The sequence below is a fragment of the Acanthisitta chloris genome, unplaced genomic scaffold, assembly GCF_000695815.1.
Source record: "Acanthisitta chloris isolate BGI_N310 unplaced genomic scaffold, ASM69581v1 scaffold10316, whole genome shotgun sequence".
Taxonomy (NCBI): Eukaryota; Metazoa; Chordata; class Aves; order Passeriformes; family Acanthisittidae; genus Acanthisitta; species Acanthisitta chloris.
In genome coordinates this window covers 1-12,788 of record NW_008679752.1, presented here as the reverse complement: position 1 = coordinate 12,788, position 12,788 = coordinate 1, and the positions used below count along the sequence as shown (strand labels likewise).

Here is a 12,788-nt window from a genome sequence, read left to right as displayed (position 1 = left end):
GAGTTTTGAATCATCACTGCAAATGGCAATAACAGAGAGAAGCCTTAGGAGAGGATTTTCAGCATATCTTGGAAACTCATGGAAAACAAAGCTTTACTAAGACTCTATTGGAACAGCAAATACCTAGGGCAGAACAATAATGCTGGGCACTTGCACACACAAGTCTCAGCTTTACTCTATTTAAAACTCTATTAGAAGTTGGCTGATATGCTTCATACCTGAAGCTGTGCTTCACTCTTGGGATCCAGAGGTTTCTTATAGACCAAGTGTAAATACCCCGAGCTAAGATTCTGCTCATTCTGTTCTTTAGCCTCTTCTACCCCTGCCAATCCCTCCAGCAAGGTTGTTTTCAGAATGCTGATGTCTCCATGAAGGGACTGCAAACAGAACAGATGGGACAAGGTTCAAAGTAACATTTTTCACTGCCATCTCTAGCATAGGGGCTTCTGCAAGCATCTGCCTGAAAGCACAAATACCAATGTCACCCTCACAGTAACACAGCAGAGTCAGATGTTCCATCTACATCAGCTCAGCTTTAGCAGGTTAAGTAGGAACATCAGGTGAGGAAGTCACTGCTGAGGAGATAAATGGTTGACAGTTTGAAGATACTCTGCTCACCTCTGTTGTCTCTTTAATTTCCAAGAGGAAGGTGTGAAGATCATCTGACTCAGTTCGCAGCATCTTCATTTCCTCTGGAGTTCCAACTTGGAAACAGGCTTTGGAAGTCTTGGCCTTCAGTTCCTCCATCTCCTTTTGAAAATGTGCAATCTACAAAGTCAAGCAGAAGAAAATGCAACCTGTGAAACACAGCAGGGTCTGGAACAATGCCACAGCTCTCCTGGATCATAACTTCAACTCCACCAGAAACACCTGTCAGGAAAGAATCCTCCATCTTCTCAGCACAGTGAGTGATGACTGAACAGGACACACAAACAGCAACTACAAACCAGGCTTATTATCCTGGAAAGAATTTCCATTCTGATTCCTAAACTACTGACAGACACCATCAGAACACACCTGAAGTGTCTGTGTATCTATAAAGTGATCTTACAGTGTCTAAAATGAAGACAGCTGCCTGCAAATCTCACCTCCTCTCTGATTCCTGCTATGACAGGGTCTGAATCCTTCCACTGGTGAGTCTGTTTCTCTAAAGCTGTGCTGGGGAGTGCTGATTTGCCCTGGAAAATAAAAAAGACAAAACCAGTATTAAGGTCATTAAGTCAGACACCAGACAACTCTGACTATAACAACACAGTTCTCTAAAGACATGCAGAGAACATAGTTTTAGTCCCACAGATTTGCTACTATTTTCATGTCAAAAGCTAGCTAATTCCTTGACCTGAAAATACTAGTTCAGCCCAAGGAATTCACCTCCTGAAGAGCCCATTACCTGAGTGGAGCTTGGCTTTGCTGCAGATGGGGTGATTTTGGGTGTCTTCTGTACAGAAGAATTTGAAGGAGTATTTTGAACAGGACGTGCCACTGGAATTTAAGAAGAGCAACAGTAATTTATGAATTTACGCAAAGCTTGAGAAAACAGGCTGTAATCAGACACATCACCACTGTCAAACCCCAGAGCAATGGTGCTATGGACCCTAGTGCCAGAACATACCTTCCTTTTCACTCCCATCCAACTTCTCTGCTAACAGTAACAACTGTCACCCTCCAGTATTTGGCTGTACCACTCCTGAGGACCTCAACACCCCCAATCACACAATCATTTGAGAGATGAAATATCATTCTGCTAACAAGTGAGTTGAGCTCATTTGTGATTACTTTGAACTCTAGTCAACCCACATACAAGGTAAGGCACTGATTTGTGTGACTGCCCAGTAACATTCAGGAGGGCCACTACAGCAGCAGAAGCAGCAGGAAAAACAGGAAAGAAGCCAAATGAAGCTCACTGTGTCCCAAAACTTCTAGAACACTGTTTATAATGCATTATCCCCAAAAATACTGATCAGACTCCTACATGCAGCAGGCACAGGGGACGAAGTCTTCAGTGGAGCAACAGGAGAGGCTGCAATGGGTGTGGACTGGCTCAGAAAACCTCCAGCAGCAGTTTTTGAAGGGGTTGAGAAGGAAAACATTGTGGAAGTGCATTGGCCACTGCTGCTTGTGGGAGAAGAGGCATCTACAGCAGTAAACCTGCAACAGAAAGCAGAATATCTTTCAGCTTTGAACTTGTCCTGGATGTTTCCTTCCATCTATAATGAAGCACTAAGTTCTAATGAATTAGCAGTGGGATCAGCACTCAAGCTCCAGTTTAGCTTCTGGAGGTAGTGGGAAGGAGCTATTCAGGATAACTCCTGAATAATGTGGAACCACAATGACTTCTAGCATAGATCCACCTGAACACCAGCAAAAAGTCCCACCCTACTTCAAAATGCACCTCATCATTTTGCCCCAAATCTGAGCTGCCCTTACTGTCATATCCTTGCAGCAAGGCTCAAAGAGAAACTCTGCAAGAAAATATGAATTTCTATTCATCTGCAAACTCAGCTCCTCAAGGCAGCCAATTTAAACATTCAGCCAATTCACTGGCATATCATTTGCTTTATACACAAAACATAAAAAGCCCTAAGAGCTTCCATCAGATCCTGGCATAGTAAAGATTTTTCTAATTAAAAAATAATCATTTGAACCATCAGAAATTTCCTATGATGCATTTACATGGAAATTGATTTCCATAAAAGCAGCTCCAATTAACACAGCTCTGTGTTTTAAAGCATTCTTTCTAAAACGAGAGAGAGTCTCAGGAGCTGGGAGGGAAGAGTCAGTATACAAGATCTGAACTCACTCAAATCCAGTTTTTGCATAGTTTCTTATCACTAGTAGGGGTTTTTTCAGTTGGTGTGAACAAGCTTTGAAGATTCCAGGTCCTGTGCTCAGTGACCAAACATCCTTTTAAGAATAAAACCAAAAGGTCTGTCACATTCTCCACTGAACACAGGAGAGGCAAAGAAACTCATGAGCTATGGATACAGCTTCCTCTCAGCTCTGAGAGTTACTCTTGAGGTTGGGGGGAAGGAACCTTCAATGGTCACTGAAACCTGTGCTATTACCACCAGACTAAACCAGTCCCAGACAGAAGGGTTTTCAAATCCCAGCATTTTCCAAGAGTCTTTAACCATGATTTACATCAAACCAAGGTACGGAATTACTGTTTGATGCCTATGAAGCAAAGATATGAATAAACATAGGTCTCTGGCAACTAGGCAAATTATTAGTCTGATTTTTGGCATCATCCCTTGACTAGTAGTTCACCCATGAACATGACCTCAGTGCTTCCTTGGGAACATGGGGAACAGCTGTCAGGACAAAAAAAAAGCCACACACCATCTTCAAAACTACCATACATTGTCCATGCCAGGAGTGATTTAACAAGTATGCAGCCCCTGCATTAACTACTGTATATATTTACTTCTCATTGAGGTTCACTTTGACTGAAGAAGCTGAAGTGGCAAAAGATGACTTCGGTGCAGCAGGTGCTGTGGACAGTGGTGGCCCAGGTGAGCTTTCTGCAGCTGGTTTAAAGTTCATGGATCCAAAGGAAAACGAGGGGGCAGCAGCTGTAGTGGTGCCTACAGAAGAAGCAGGAGTCATGGATGCCTTAGGAGTAGCAGTGGAGAAAGAGAATGTTGTTGCTCCAGTCAGAGCAGGAGTCTGGGCTTGCTTGGAGGCATCAGTGGCAAAGGGGTATGGTGGAGGATCACTGCCTGAGGAGCCAGGCACCTTCACAGCTGAAGGCATGAAGGAAAAAGCAGCTGCTCCACCCCCTGCAGAAGGCTGACTTGAGGCAGGTGCAGCAGGAGCAACAGCTGGTACTGTGTCAGGCTTTAGAGAAGTTGGAGGAGTGGTTGGAGTTGTGGCAGTACTTCCTGCAGAAAGACAAATGGGAGAGGAGGAGACTCATTTGGCTGCTCTGATGGCAGAAGGTATTGCAAGGCCAAATGCTGTCTGATGGGGACAGCTCAGCACTGCCTTGCTCACTGGACAGACAGCACAGCAAGGAAGAAAGAGGGGAGAGCTGGACTTGAACCCCCCAAACCCAGTAAGTGATAGAGAAACTGCACAAAATCCAAGTTGTGATCAATACTACAATCTGCCTAGAATAATGTGGTCTGCAGTTTCCTGTGAAAAGGCTTCACCTTTCTCCATTGATTTTGATGAGATTCCTGCCATCTCATATAAAATGGGCTGTCAGCACACAAGTTACCCAGTGCTGCAGAGAGGCAGGCTGCCAAAACTAGCATTCTGGTTGGGGAAGGAGAAGCAAATTTGGGTTTAAGGAAGAAAATGGTGTGTTTACAATTATTACTCCATGCTTTCAGACAAGTAAAACAATCAACTCACTTGCCTACCCCAGCATAGGAAACTGTCTATGTCACACTACGTAGGACAACAGGTAAAACTACTACTCTTCACCTGCTCACCTAATTTCCACAGTGCTACAGAAAGTTATTGTTTAAAAAAGCTTTTGCTACAGCCAAACTCCTCAGCTTGTATCATGAGCTCCTGTGGCAGAATATGAAGGAAACCCATGACCTCCCTGAAGCTTGCAGACCATGTGCTGGGACTGCACAGTGCTTGTTCCTTGTCCCTAAGCAGAGCCTGCAGTCACTGCTGCAGTTAGAATCACAATCCCCAAAGCTGGGCGGAGAGGCTGCTTTGGCCCCGTTCTCCAAAGGTTAACAGCTCAGGGGAGTCTAAGTGCAGAGTCTGCAAAGTGCTTGAGACTTCAAACGAACAGGCTCAATAATCTCAGAGTTCTTTTCCAACAGAAACAATTCTCTGATTCTGTGAACATGACTAGACAATTTCATAGTGATGCACAGAGACACAAAACAATCCTGGGAGCACAAAACACCCAAAACCTGCTCCCCATTATCACCATAAACAAAACCATCTGTTTTCTGCGGCCACACATGTCTGACTATCAAACTGACAGATGAAGATGACAAAGACCCATGAATACAAATGTCTCCCTAACCCCCTGAAGCACTTACCTGCTGACTTTGGAACTCTCTCCCCTACCAACTGCAGCGGTTCTGGGGTCACAATAAGTGACCTGACCCCTGGGTTCTGGTTGATCATGTAAAATGGGCAGAGCACACCGTCCGTAGAGAGCAAGATCAGCACTGGAGCTGGAGCAAGGACCTTCTCATCACCTGCCAGAGATCATACATGTCAGTCCTGCAGTCAAAGCCTCCTGTTCAGTTCCTACTGGCAATGCCACCTTCATGTGACTTGATGAGCACAATATTTCTTATATTTCTCCCTTTGTGCTTTCACTTGCATCTTTGTTCCCATGTATTCACACAAATGCCCAATTCTCTCTCTTTTTCCTTTTGTGTTCCTTTCTGTTCCTGACTTCATGTTTCATGAATTCATAGATGAAGGGTTGTTTCACCTGTGAATTCCTGTGCCAGGCTTTTTCATATTTTGAAACAGTTCTTTTCCCTCACCTACACACTGCTTCCTCCTTCAATCCTCTATGCCTTTCAGCAATCCCCACATTCCATCGGGTCCTGTCACCTCATTAACATTCATATGCATGAAGTACAAAAGAGAATTGCTACACAGGAAGTGTTTTAAGTTTAAAGAAAGCTAACATCAAACAAATATCCTCATGATCTGAAACTCTGATATAAAACATAAAACACTTGTGTTGTGTGCAGCCTAGAGTCTGCTTCAGTCAAAAAATTCTCAGCACAGATAAAGGCCTCAGAACACTCTCTATACCTCTAAAAAACAAAGAGAAATCTAGAGTGATTTAATTGTGTTTAATTAAACAAAAAACCTCAACAAATTTACAATGCAGGAAAACTCTGTTATAATCACAGTGTTTTTTCCAGCAGTGCAGTGGATGGTATTGTTTCTCTACTTACTAGTTTTCCAGGAAAAGCTTGCTAGGGAAGGGCAGTTTCCACATGGGAACAAGCTCCAGGACAAATGATGTTTCTTTGCAAACTAAACTTGCTGTGAACTGCAAAGCCAATTAATGTGCAGACAAAACTGAGCTGATTGCACTCGAGAATGTGTTAGCAAAAAGCTACTCCAAAAAACCTTTCTAAAAACTCTTAAGGCAGCACAAGACAGGCTTTAAAAACTGTCCTGACAGATTCCTTAAACCACTAACTGTACAGATTAACAGAGAAAAGGCTTCAAATTCAATCTGGCATTCAAGTACAAAGTTTGACCTCAATTCCCTACTGTAGGTTCTCATGCAGGTAAAGTTCTCAGTTAACTGGCACCCTCCTGTGCTCTTCAGGAACTCCTGACTGCAGTACCTTCCACTCTGCCTGAAGGCATCTCTATTTCAGTCAGGGAGAGTTCTCAGAATTCACTTAGATACAACACAGTAGCTCAAATGTAGCTTCAGACTCCGACAAGGTGCTTTGAAGAGCCTTCAGGCAGCACAGAAGGCACAGCAATAATGCACGTGGCTAGATGCAGAGCACAGCAGGGTTTAGGCAGTACAGGCCCTGTGCTTTAATGTAGAATTAAAACCTACACATTCACCTCAAGGATCTTTGGTGTTTCTGGCTTTGAAACCAAACTGCTTTTCCTTTAGATGTGTGCAAATGTACTTCACACAACACAGTTCTGCAAAAGGACATAAGTAACTAGAATAAAGAACATCTTGCAGGCAGCCTGAAATCCCCAGTGTCAGAATATGACTCCTTTAAACCTGCTGTTATCCCAGCTCTGTGAAACTCAGGCATAACTCAAGAACTTTGTTTGTCATGTCTGTTAGTGGAGTATTCCATGCTGCAGCAAGCTCCAAGGAAAAACTGTATTTAACACTCTACCATTAAATCCTTCCATGGAAGCAAGGCCACATGTGGGCTCAGTATAAAGGGCAGGAGGTGTGTCAATCTCCCTTTCAGAACCCTGAGCTCCAGGCTGCCCCTCAAAAATACCTCATACATTGCTATTTATTGGACTGTTCCACAAGAAAGACTAACAAGACTTACTGATCATGATAGGCATGTTACTGGTGTAGTCTACAGCAACACCAACAGGCAGAGTGTCATCACTCTTATCTGTCACTGGAAGTTCTGCTCTGCTGGAGTCCTCCAAAACCCATGATTCCCAGTTCTGTAAAAAGTGAGATTGTTATTTTAATTACTGCTTTCCTGTGACCAGCCTTCTTGTTCATCTAGGAATTATGTTTATCTTAGGATAGTGTATAACTGATGTTAAAAGAATGAGGTATTCTTTGCTTTATAGGTGCTCTTTTTTAAACATAGCATCTCGTTGTATTCCTGGTCTCATATAGGTTATACTTGCTTAGATTTCCAAGAAAGAAGAGGTACAAATGCAACAGGAACAAAAAGTATTACCTGATCCCCTTGCCTAGCAAGAATGCTGACTTCTGTGGAAGCTGCAGAAGCTGCCAGAACCAGATCCCTGTAAGCACAGACACAAACAGGTTAAAGCTAACAAGACTGTTCCTAGCTCCACAGTTTATTATCATCTATACAAATTTCTAACTGGGAATAGCTACACAACACAGAAATGACCTTCCCTGCCAACATAAAGGAAACTTGTCTGGATACATCACTATAGAACATTTCTTTCTTTAAAAAAACCCAATGATTTCACAGACTCTGTATCATTATAAATAATGACGGTCCAAGGGAAGTAGTTGGAAAGTTAGGAACAGCTTCTTCCCACAGATACACAATGAAGTGAGACAAAAGGTCATGCTTTACCCACCCTATGATTTACAATCTCAAGGGAAACGGTTATGACAGATTTTAAACAACCTTAGATACCTGCATGATATCATATGAATTCAGACAAGTGTGTTAGCATGGAGATAAAGCATGCAGGAAGAATTAGCTGTACTTTCACAAAGCATTTCCAAAACAACAGCTTCATTTCTCTCATATTCAGGTACCATATAGATTAGAAAATGGAGGAACACAACATATGGAGAAGCACTGACCACTCAGACATGCATACCAAGGAAAGACCTTGCCATGATTCCTGCCACTCACCATTCCTCCACAAAGTTGAGGAAGTAATGGTGCTGTCTCTCTGTGCAGCTCCCATAGCATGGCTCCATGAAATTCACAAACTTCTCAGGTCGCTTCTCCTCCTTTTTCTGCAAAATCAACATTGATAATTTATCTTCTAACGCAAAAACCAAGTAATCTCCCATAAATTTGACAGCATCAGGGTACACCAATAATATCATCATTTGATCTCAGCAGAGAACAGGTTACACATTGGTTTTCAAGTGGATACTACTCCCTCTGCTCACACCCAAACCAGGATTTATGGCAGTACCAAACTCGAATGATGCCAATGTCAATAATAAAAGCAACTAGCCATTATAATAAACCAGTCAAGAACAAGCAACAAACCCCTGTGTCATTGTGACTTGCTGGCACTTACAGGCAATATGGCTATGACCACTTCTGGAGGTGTTTCTAGTGTCCCATCAGCTGCTGCATACACAATAGTAAAGACATATGTGCCAATCCACAGCACATCCAAAACTGAAACACAAAGCCAGAAGCACTTCAGTGATACTTCCTGGTTATCTTAATTTTTAACTGTGCACAGCACACAAAAGTAAAGGACAAAGAAACAAGAAATCACTAAGTAATGACTAAGAGTCAAACTGGTGAGCTGAAACTCATGTGAAATATGGGAATGGGATTTATAAATAGAATCTTTGTGCTAAAGGGAGATTACTTATGGCAGTACTGACTATGACACCAGTGAGCAAAAAAAAAAAAAGGCTTTTAAAATGCATTTTGAAAACATTCTAGAAATAGAAAATACTGTCTGACTGGTAATTTTTCTATGCAACCCAGACATACAATCACACAGTAATTACATAACTAGTGCAGCTGAAGCTCCTAGAACTAACACAACGTGATGAGAAATGAGTAAAATATTTTAAAAGAGGAAGCAAGTTAAGAAGAAATAAAGAGATGTACCTTTAACGGGATTGTCTGAGTCATAAAAGGGAGGACAAGGGATGACTTTCTTCTCCTGCAGATTCTGCAAATAAAACAACTCTTAAATACAAAGTAAAAGCCAACAAAGCCAATTGCAAGTTTTGCAGAGAGCCCAGAGAACTGGTTTAGAGCAACTCATTCACACTTTAACATTCATCATGTGCCACTCAAATCACAACTTTTCAGGGACATTACACTGCACCCAGTATTGGTCTAAGATACTTTAGTATTACTGTAGCCCTGGGGCAGCTTCACATGGCTCACACCTTGTGCCACCTGACCAAATTCTGTAGCTTGTGATGCAAAAAAAATTAATGAATCATATTACAAACTACTGAACTGACACAAGGCCTTACCACCAACAATACTTACAGGCAGATACTGCACCACAGTGCCATTTTGTCTCCCTACAGCCAGTTGTTTTCCCTTTGGGCTCCAACACACTAAGGAAAAAAAGAATTTAATTAGCACAAAGGAACTGGAGAGTTACAAGGCCACACAAAAACAGGACCAATAAATTAAAACTGCTGTCTTTTTCCCCTGCAAGAAAACATGAATCTGAATTAAACAAGGAGTCATGCAGTGACAGAGAAAGCAAGACTGACCAAAACTCAACATGTGATGCTTATTGGCATGTTTTCCTGGAAACCAGAGTCAAGCCTGAGACAGCACAAACCACAAGTGAGCACACTTGATAATTCACAAGACTCAGCTGCTCTAATCAACTGGGAAGGAGCAATTCCATTGCAACACGTTTTCTGAGTCTCAGGGAGTTTAAATCCTCACTTTTTGTACAGTTTTTTTTGTCCTCCCAAGACAACCAGCCTGCCCTTTTACACCCATTAGTCTGCATCTGCTCTTCAGTGTCTGACATGCCATGTGCCATCCGAGGGTGCCACTCACCAGATGTCACAGCCACAGAGGATGGCAGTGTGGCATACACCTTGACAGAGTCTGTGACCTGCAGGACGGAGATGCTGCCATCAGACAGACAGATGGCCACCATGGCAGGACTGGCAGGGTTCCACTTCAGGTCATTGACCATGGCTGCACCTCCTGAGTCCTTGGCCAGTTTGTGATAAGCGAAAGCACGTTTCTGCTGTTTTGCCTTTTAGGAAAAACAAATATATGAGACAATCAAAGCTGAACAAAAACCTGAATTCTCCCAAAGTCATAATTCAAAGCAGTTTTGATCTTCCTATGAATTAATGACTGATAAAAATAAGCAGATTTGGAGTGTGCTGAACAATTCCTTTATAAAACATCTCTCACAAACAGAAAATCCCACCCAAGCTATGCCTCCTCTCTGCTGTATTCCAAAAAAACCCAAACCCACTCTGCACATGCTGTACCTGATTGAGGAATGTGCGGACATCAAAAAAGCCGATGAAGGAGCCAATATCACTGGAGGTCATACAGACAGAGAGTGTGAGATTGTCACAGCTCAGAGCCAGGTGCTGCACAGGAAACTTCATGGGAACCAAGGTACTCTGAACATTCTCCACTTCAAACACAAAAGGAAAGACAATGAAGGGGACAAATTTAAATGGCAAAAGCTGTTCTTGCAAAACAATAGCATTAGAACAAGTTTATGCAAAAATCAACACACACATTACCAGCAGTTATCGAAGGTAACATGTAAGAATACTGACTGAAAACAGATCCCTGCATCTCTATCAATACAGGCTCAAGAGTTGCCAAATTCCTAAGAAAATTCCACTTTCCTCCCTCAGTAACCTGAGGAAAAGCAAGTGGACAGTTACTGATGACAGCAGGAGAATCAAAACTATTTTGCACTCAGTGCAAGAATTTCTGTCCCTCCATTCACACCCATCCCTGACACATGCACAGGTTCACAGCTCAAAGAATGGCTACCAAACCAGCACATGGCTGCAAGGAAAGGGGATACATTCACAGGTAGGAAAAGTCAACCCCCTGGTATGGCACAAACCTGAATGACACCTGAACAGGAGCACAAAGCATCCTGCTGATGTGTTTCCAGTATTAATTAAGGTTCTTCCCCCAGAGGGTGTTTGGGCACTGTAACAGCTCCCCAGGGCAGTGGTCACAGCCCCAGGCCTGACAGAGCTCAAGGAGCATTTGGACAATGCTCTCAGGCACGGGGTGGGATTGTTGGGATGCCCTGTGCAGGGCCAGGAGTTGGATTGATGGTCCTTGTGGATCCCTTCCAACTCAGGATATTCTGTGATACCATAAGTTGTACTTCATTTCAGCTAGAGGTACAGCAAATATTCATGGAAGGAACTGTGGCAATTCAAACACATGACAGCACGACAGGGAGTGTGTCTCTTATCAGACCCAAGAGCTCTGTATCATAAAACCCATATAAACCTGTCTCAGCAAAGACTACAAGATGCAGGTGTGTCTTACCAATTTTATTGGGATCTTCTCCCAGCTGGTTCTGCATGAGAAGATCCCTGGTGTGGAAGATCTGCAGGCTGGTCCCTCCACCAGCAAAGACCAGACCGAATTTGTTGGACACTGCGAGGAGACTGGAGCGCTCTTTGGGGAGATCATCAGGAGCATCGAAGATACGAACCTTTTTCAGGGCTCTGAACTGAAAATCCTGTGGTGAGAGTTGGAGAGTAGCTGTACATGTGCTGGCCAAGAAGAATAGTTTAGTTCAGCTTCTCTAAGACAAGTTGAGAAGCCTCTCCACGAGGGCTGCAAACCCCTGTGCAGGCAGAGCCCACACCCACCCTGCCACTGGCCATCCCAACACGTTTTCTATCTCATCTATGAAAGACTGAAGTCACACCATGTTTTTTCCACTTGCTGAATCTCACTTCTACCCAGTGCCTGAGTCCTTAAAACCTGCAGGAGCTGAACCTGTCTGGGACCTTCTCAGAAACACACCGAAACTGGCCAAAGGATACAAAGGAAAAGAGAATAAATCAAAGATAAAACATGACTGAACAAAGTAACATTTGCTTACCTGCATCTTTGGTTGCTACTGTAACTTAAGACACACAAAACAGTTTCTCCTTCCACCCATCCCCAGCAATTACTTTGTACACTCAAACTTTTTTTTTCATTCATTTCACTCATAATTTACATTGCCATTTTGGAAAAGGAAGAAGAGAAAAGCAGAGGGAGAGAGAAAACCCTCCAAAACCACTAACTGAATTGAGAAACAGTAATTGCACTATTACCATGCAAAACACAAGGTTCCCTTTAGGAATGAATCACCCTTCCCCAGCTGCCACCTGTTGAATCTAATTGGATCTAACACTGAATTTAACTCCAGTGACTCCAATCAAATATCTGAGGCTCACTGCTGCCAGAGCACTGTGTAAGTGCATTCCTCAATCTGAGGAGGATGTAGGAAGTGAATAAACTTCTGCAAAACAAACAGCCCAACTTCCTTGGTCTTGAAGGTAGAAAGCAGCTCCACAAAGACCCACGTGTGCTCCAGGAACTTGTTCCCCCGTGTCCCTGCTTACCCATCCTCACAGCAACACTAGGAGACACACGATGGGCTGAGAGCTGGCACCACACTGCCACACTCCAGTTTACTGTCCCACAGCCACACACGCTGCTTCCAAACCCAGGAGACTCCCAGCACAAGGCATGCTGGCAGGAGGACTTACAAACTCATTACTCTTCCTCCAACTCTCCTCTCACAGCGGCTAACAAAACCCTCCTCCATCAGGGTCATAAAATCATAAGAGTTGGAATGGACCTTAGAAATCACCCAGTGCCAACCCCTGCCCTGGGCAAGACACCTCCCACCAGACCCACCAGAGCAGATCGCTGAAAGCTTTATCCAACCTGAACACTGCCAGG

At 43.3% G+C, this 12,788-nt stretch overlaps 1 protein-coding gene across 1 annotated transcript in view; it reads right to left on the bottom strand.

Moving 5' to 3' along the window:
• NUP214 (nucleoporin 214kDa) overlaps positions 1 to 11,943 on the bottom strand; it is a 39,027-nt gene extending 27,084 nt beyond the window's left edge. The window contains exons 1-17 of the mRNA XM_009077434.1: positions 11,938 to 11,943; positions 11,373 to 11,568; positions 10,334 to 10,485; positions 9,885 to 10,089; positions 9,354 to 9,424; positions 8,961 to 9,024; positions 8,410 to 8,513; positions 8,010 to 8,116; positions 7,350 to 7,416; positions 6,981 to 7,104; positions 5,010 to 5,171; positions 3,425 to 3,881; positions 1,973 to 2,148; positions 1,391 to 1,482; positions 1,089 to 1,178; positions 619 to 768; positions 219 to 377 (exon numbers count right to left, since the gene is read on the bottom strand). Of these exons, the coding sequence (XP_009075682.1) occupies positions 219 to 377; positions 619 to 768; positions 1,089 to 1,178; positions 1,391 to 1,482; positions 1,973 to 2,148; positions 3,425 to 3,881; positions 5,010 to 5,171; positions 6,981 to 7,104; positions 7,350 to 7,416; positions 8,010 to 8,116; positions 8,410 to 8,513; positions 8,961 to 9,024; positions 9,354 to 9,424; positions 9,885 to 10,089; positions 10,334 to 10,485; positions 11,373 to 11,568; positions 11,938 to 11,943 (2,382 nt within the window). The remainder of the gene's footprint in view (positions 1 to 218; positions 378 to 618; positions 769 to 1,088; positions 1,179 to 1,390; positions 1,483 to 1,972; positions 2,149 to 3,424; positions 3,882 to 5,009; positions 5,172 to 6,980; positions 7,105 to 7,349; positions 7,417 to 8,009; positions 8,117 to 8,409; positions 8,514 to 8,960; positions 9,025 to 9,353; positions 9,425 to 9,884; positions 10,090 to 10,333; positions 10,486 to 11,372; positions 11,569 to 11,937) is intronic.
• Between the last annotated feature and the right edge of the window lie 845 nt (positions 11,944 to 12,788).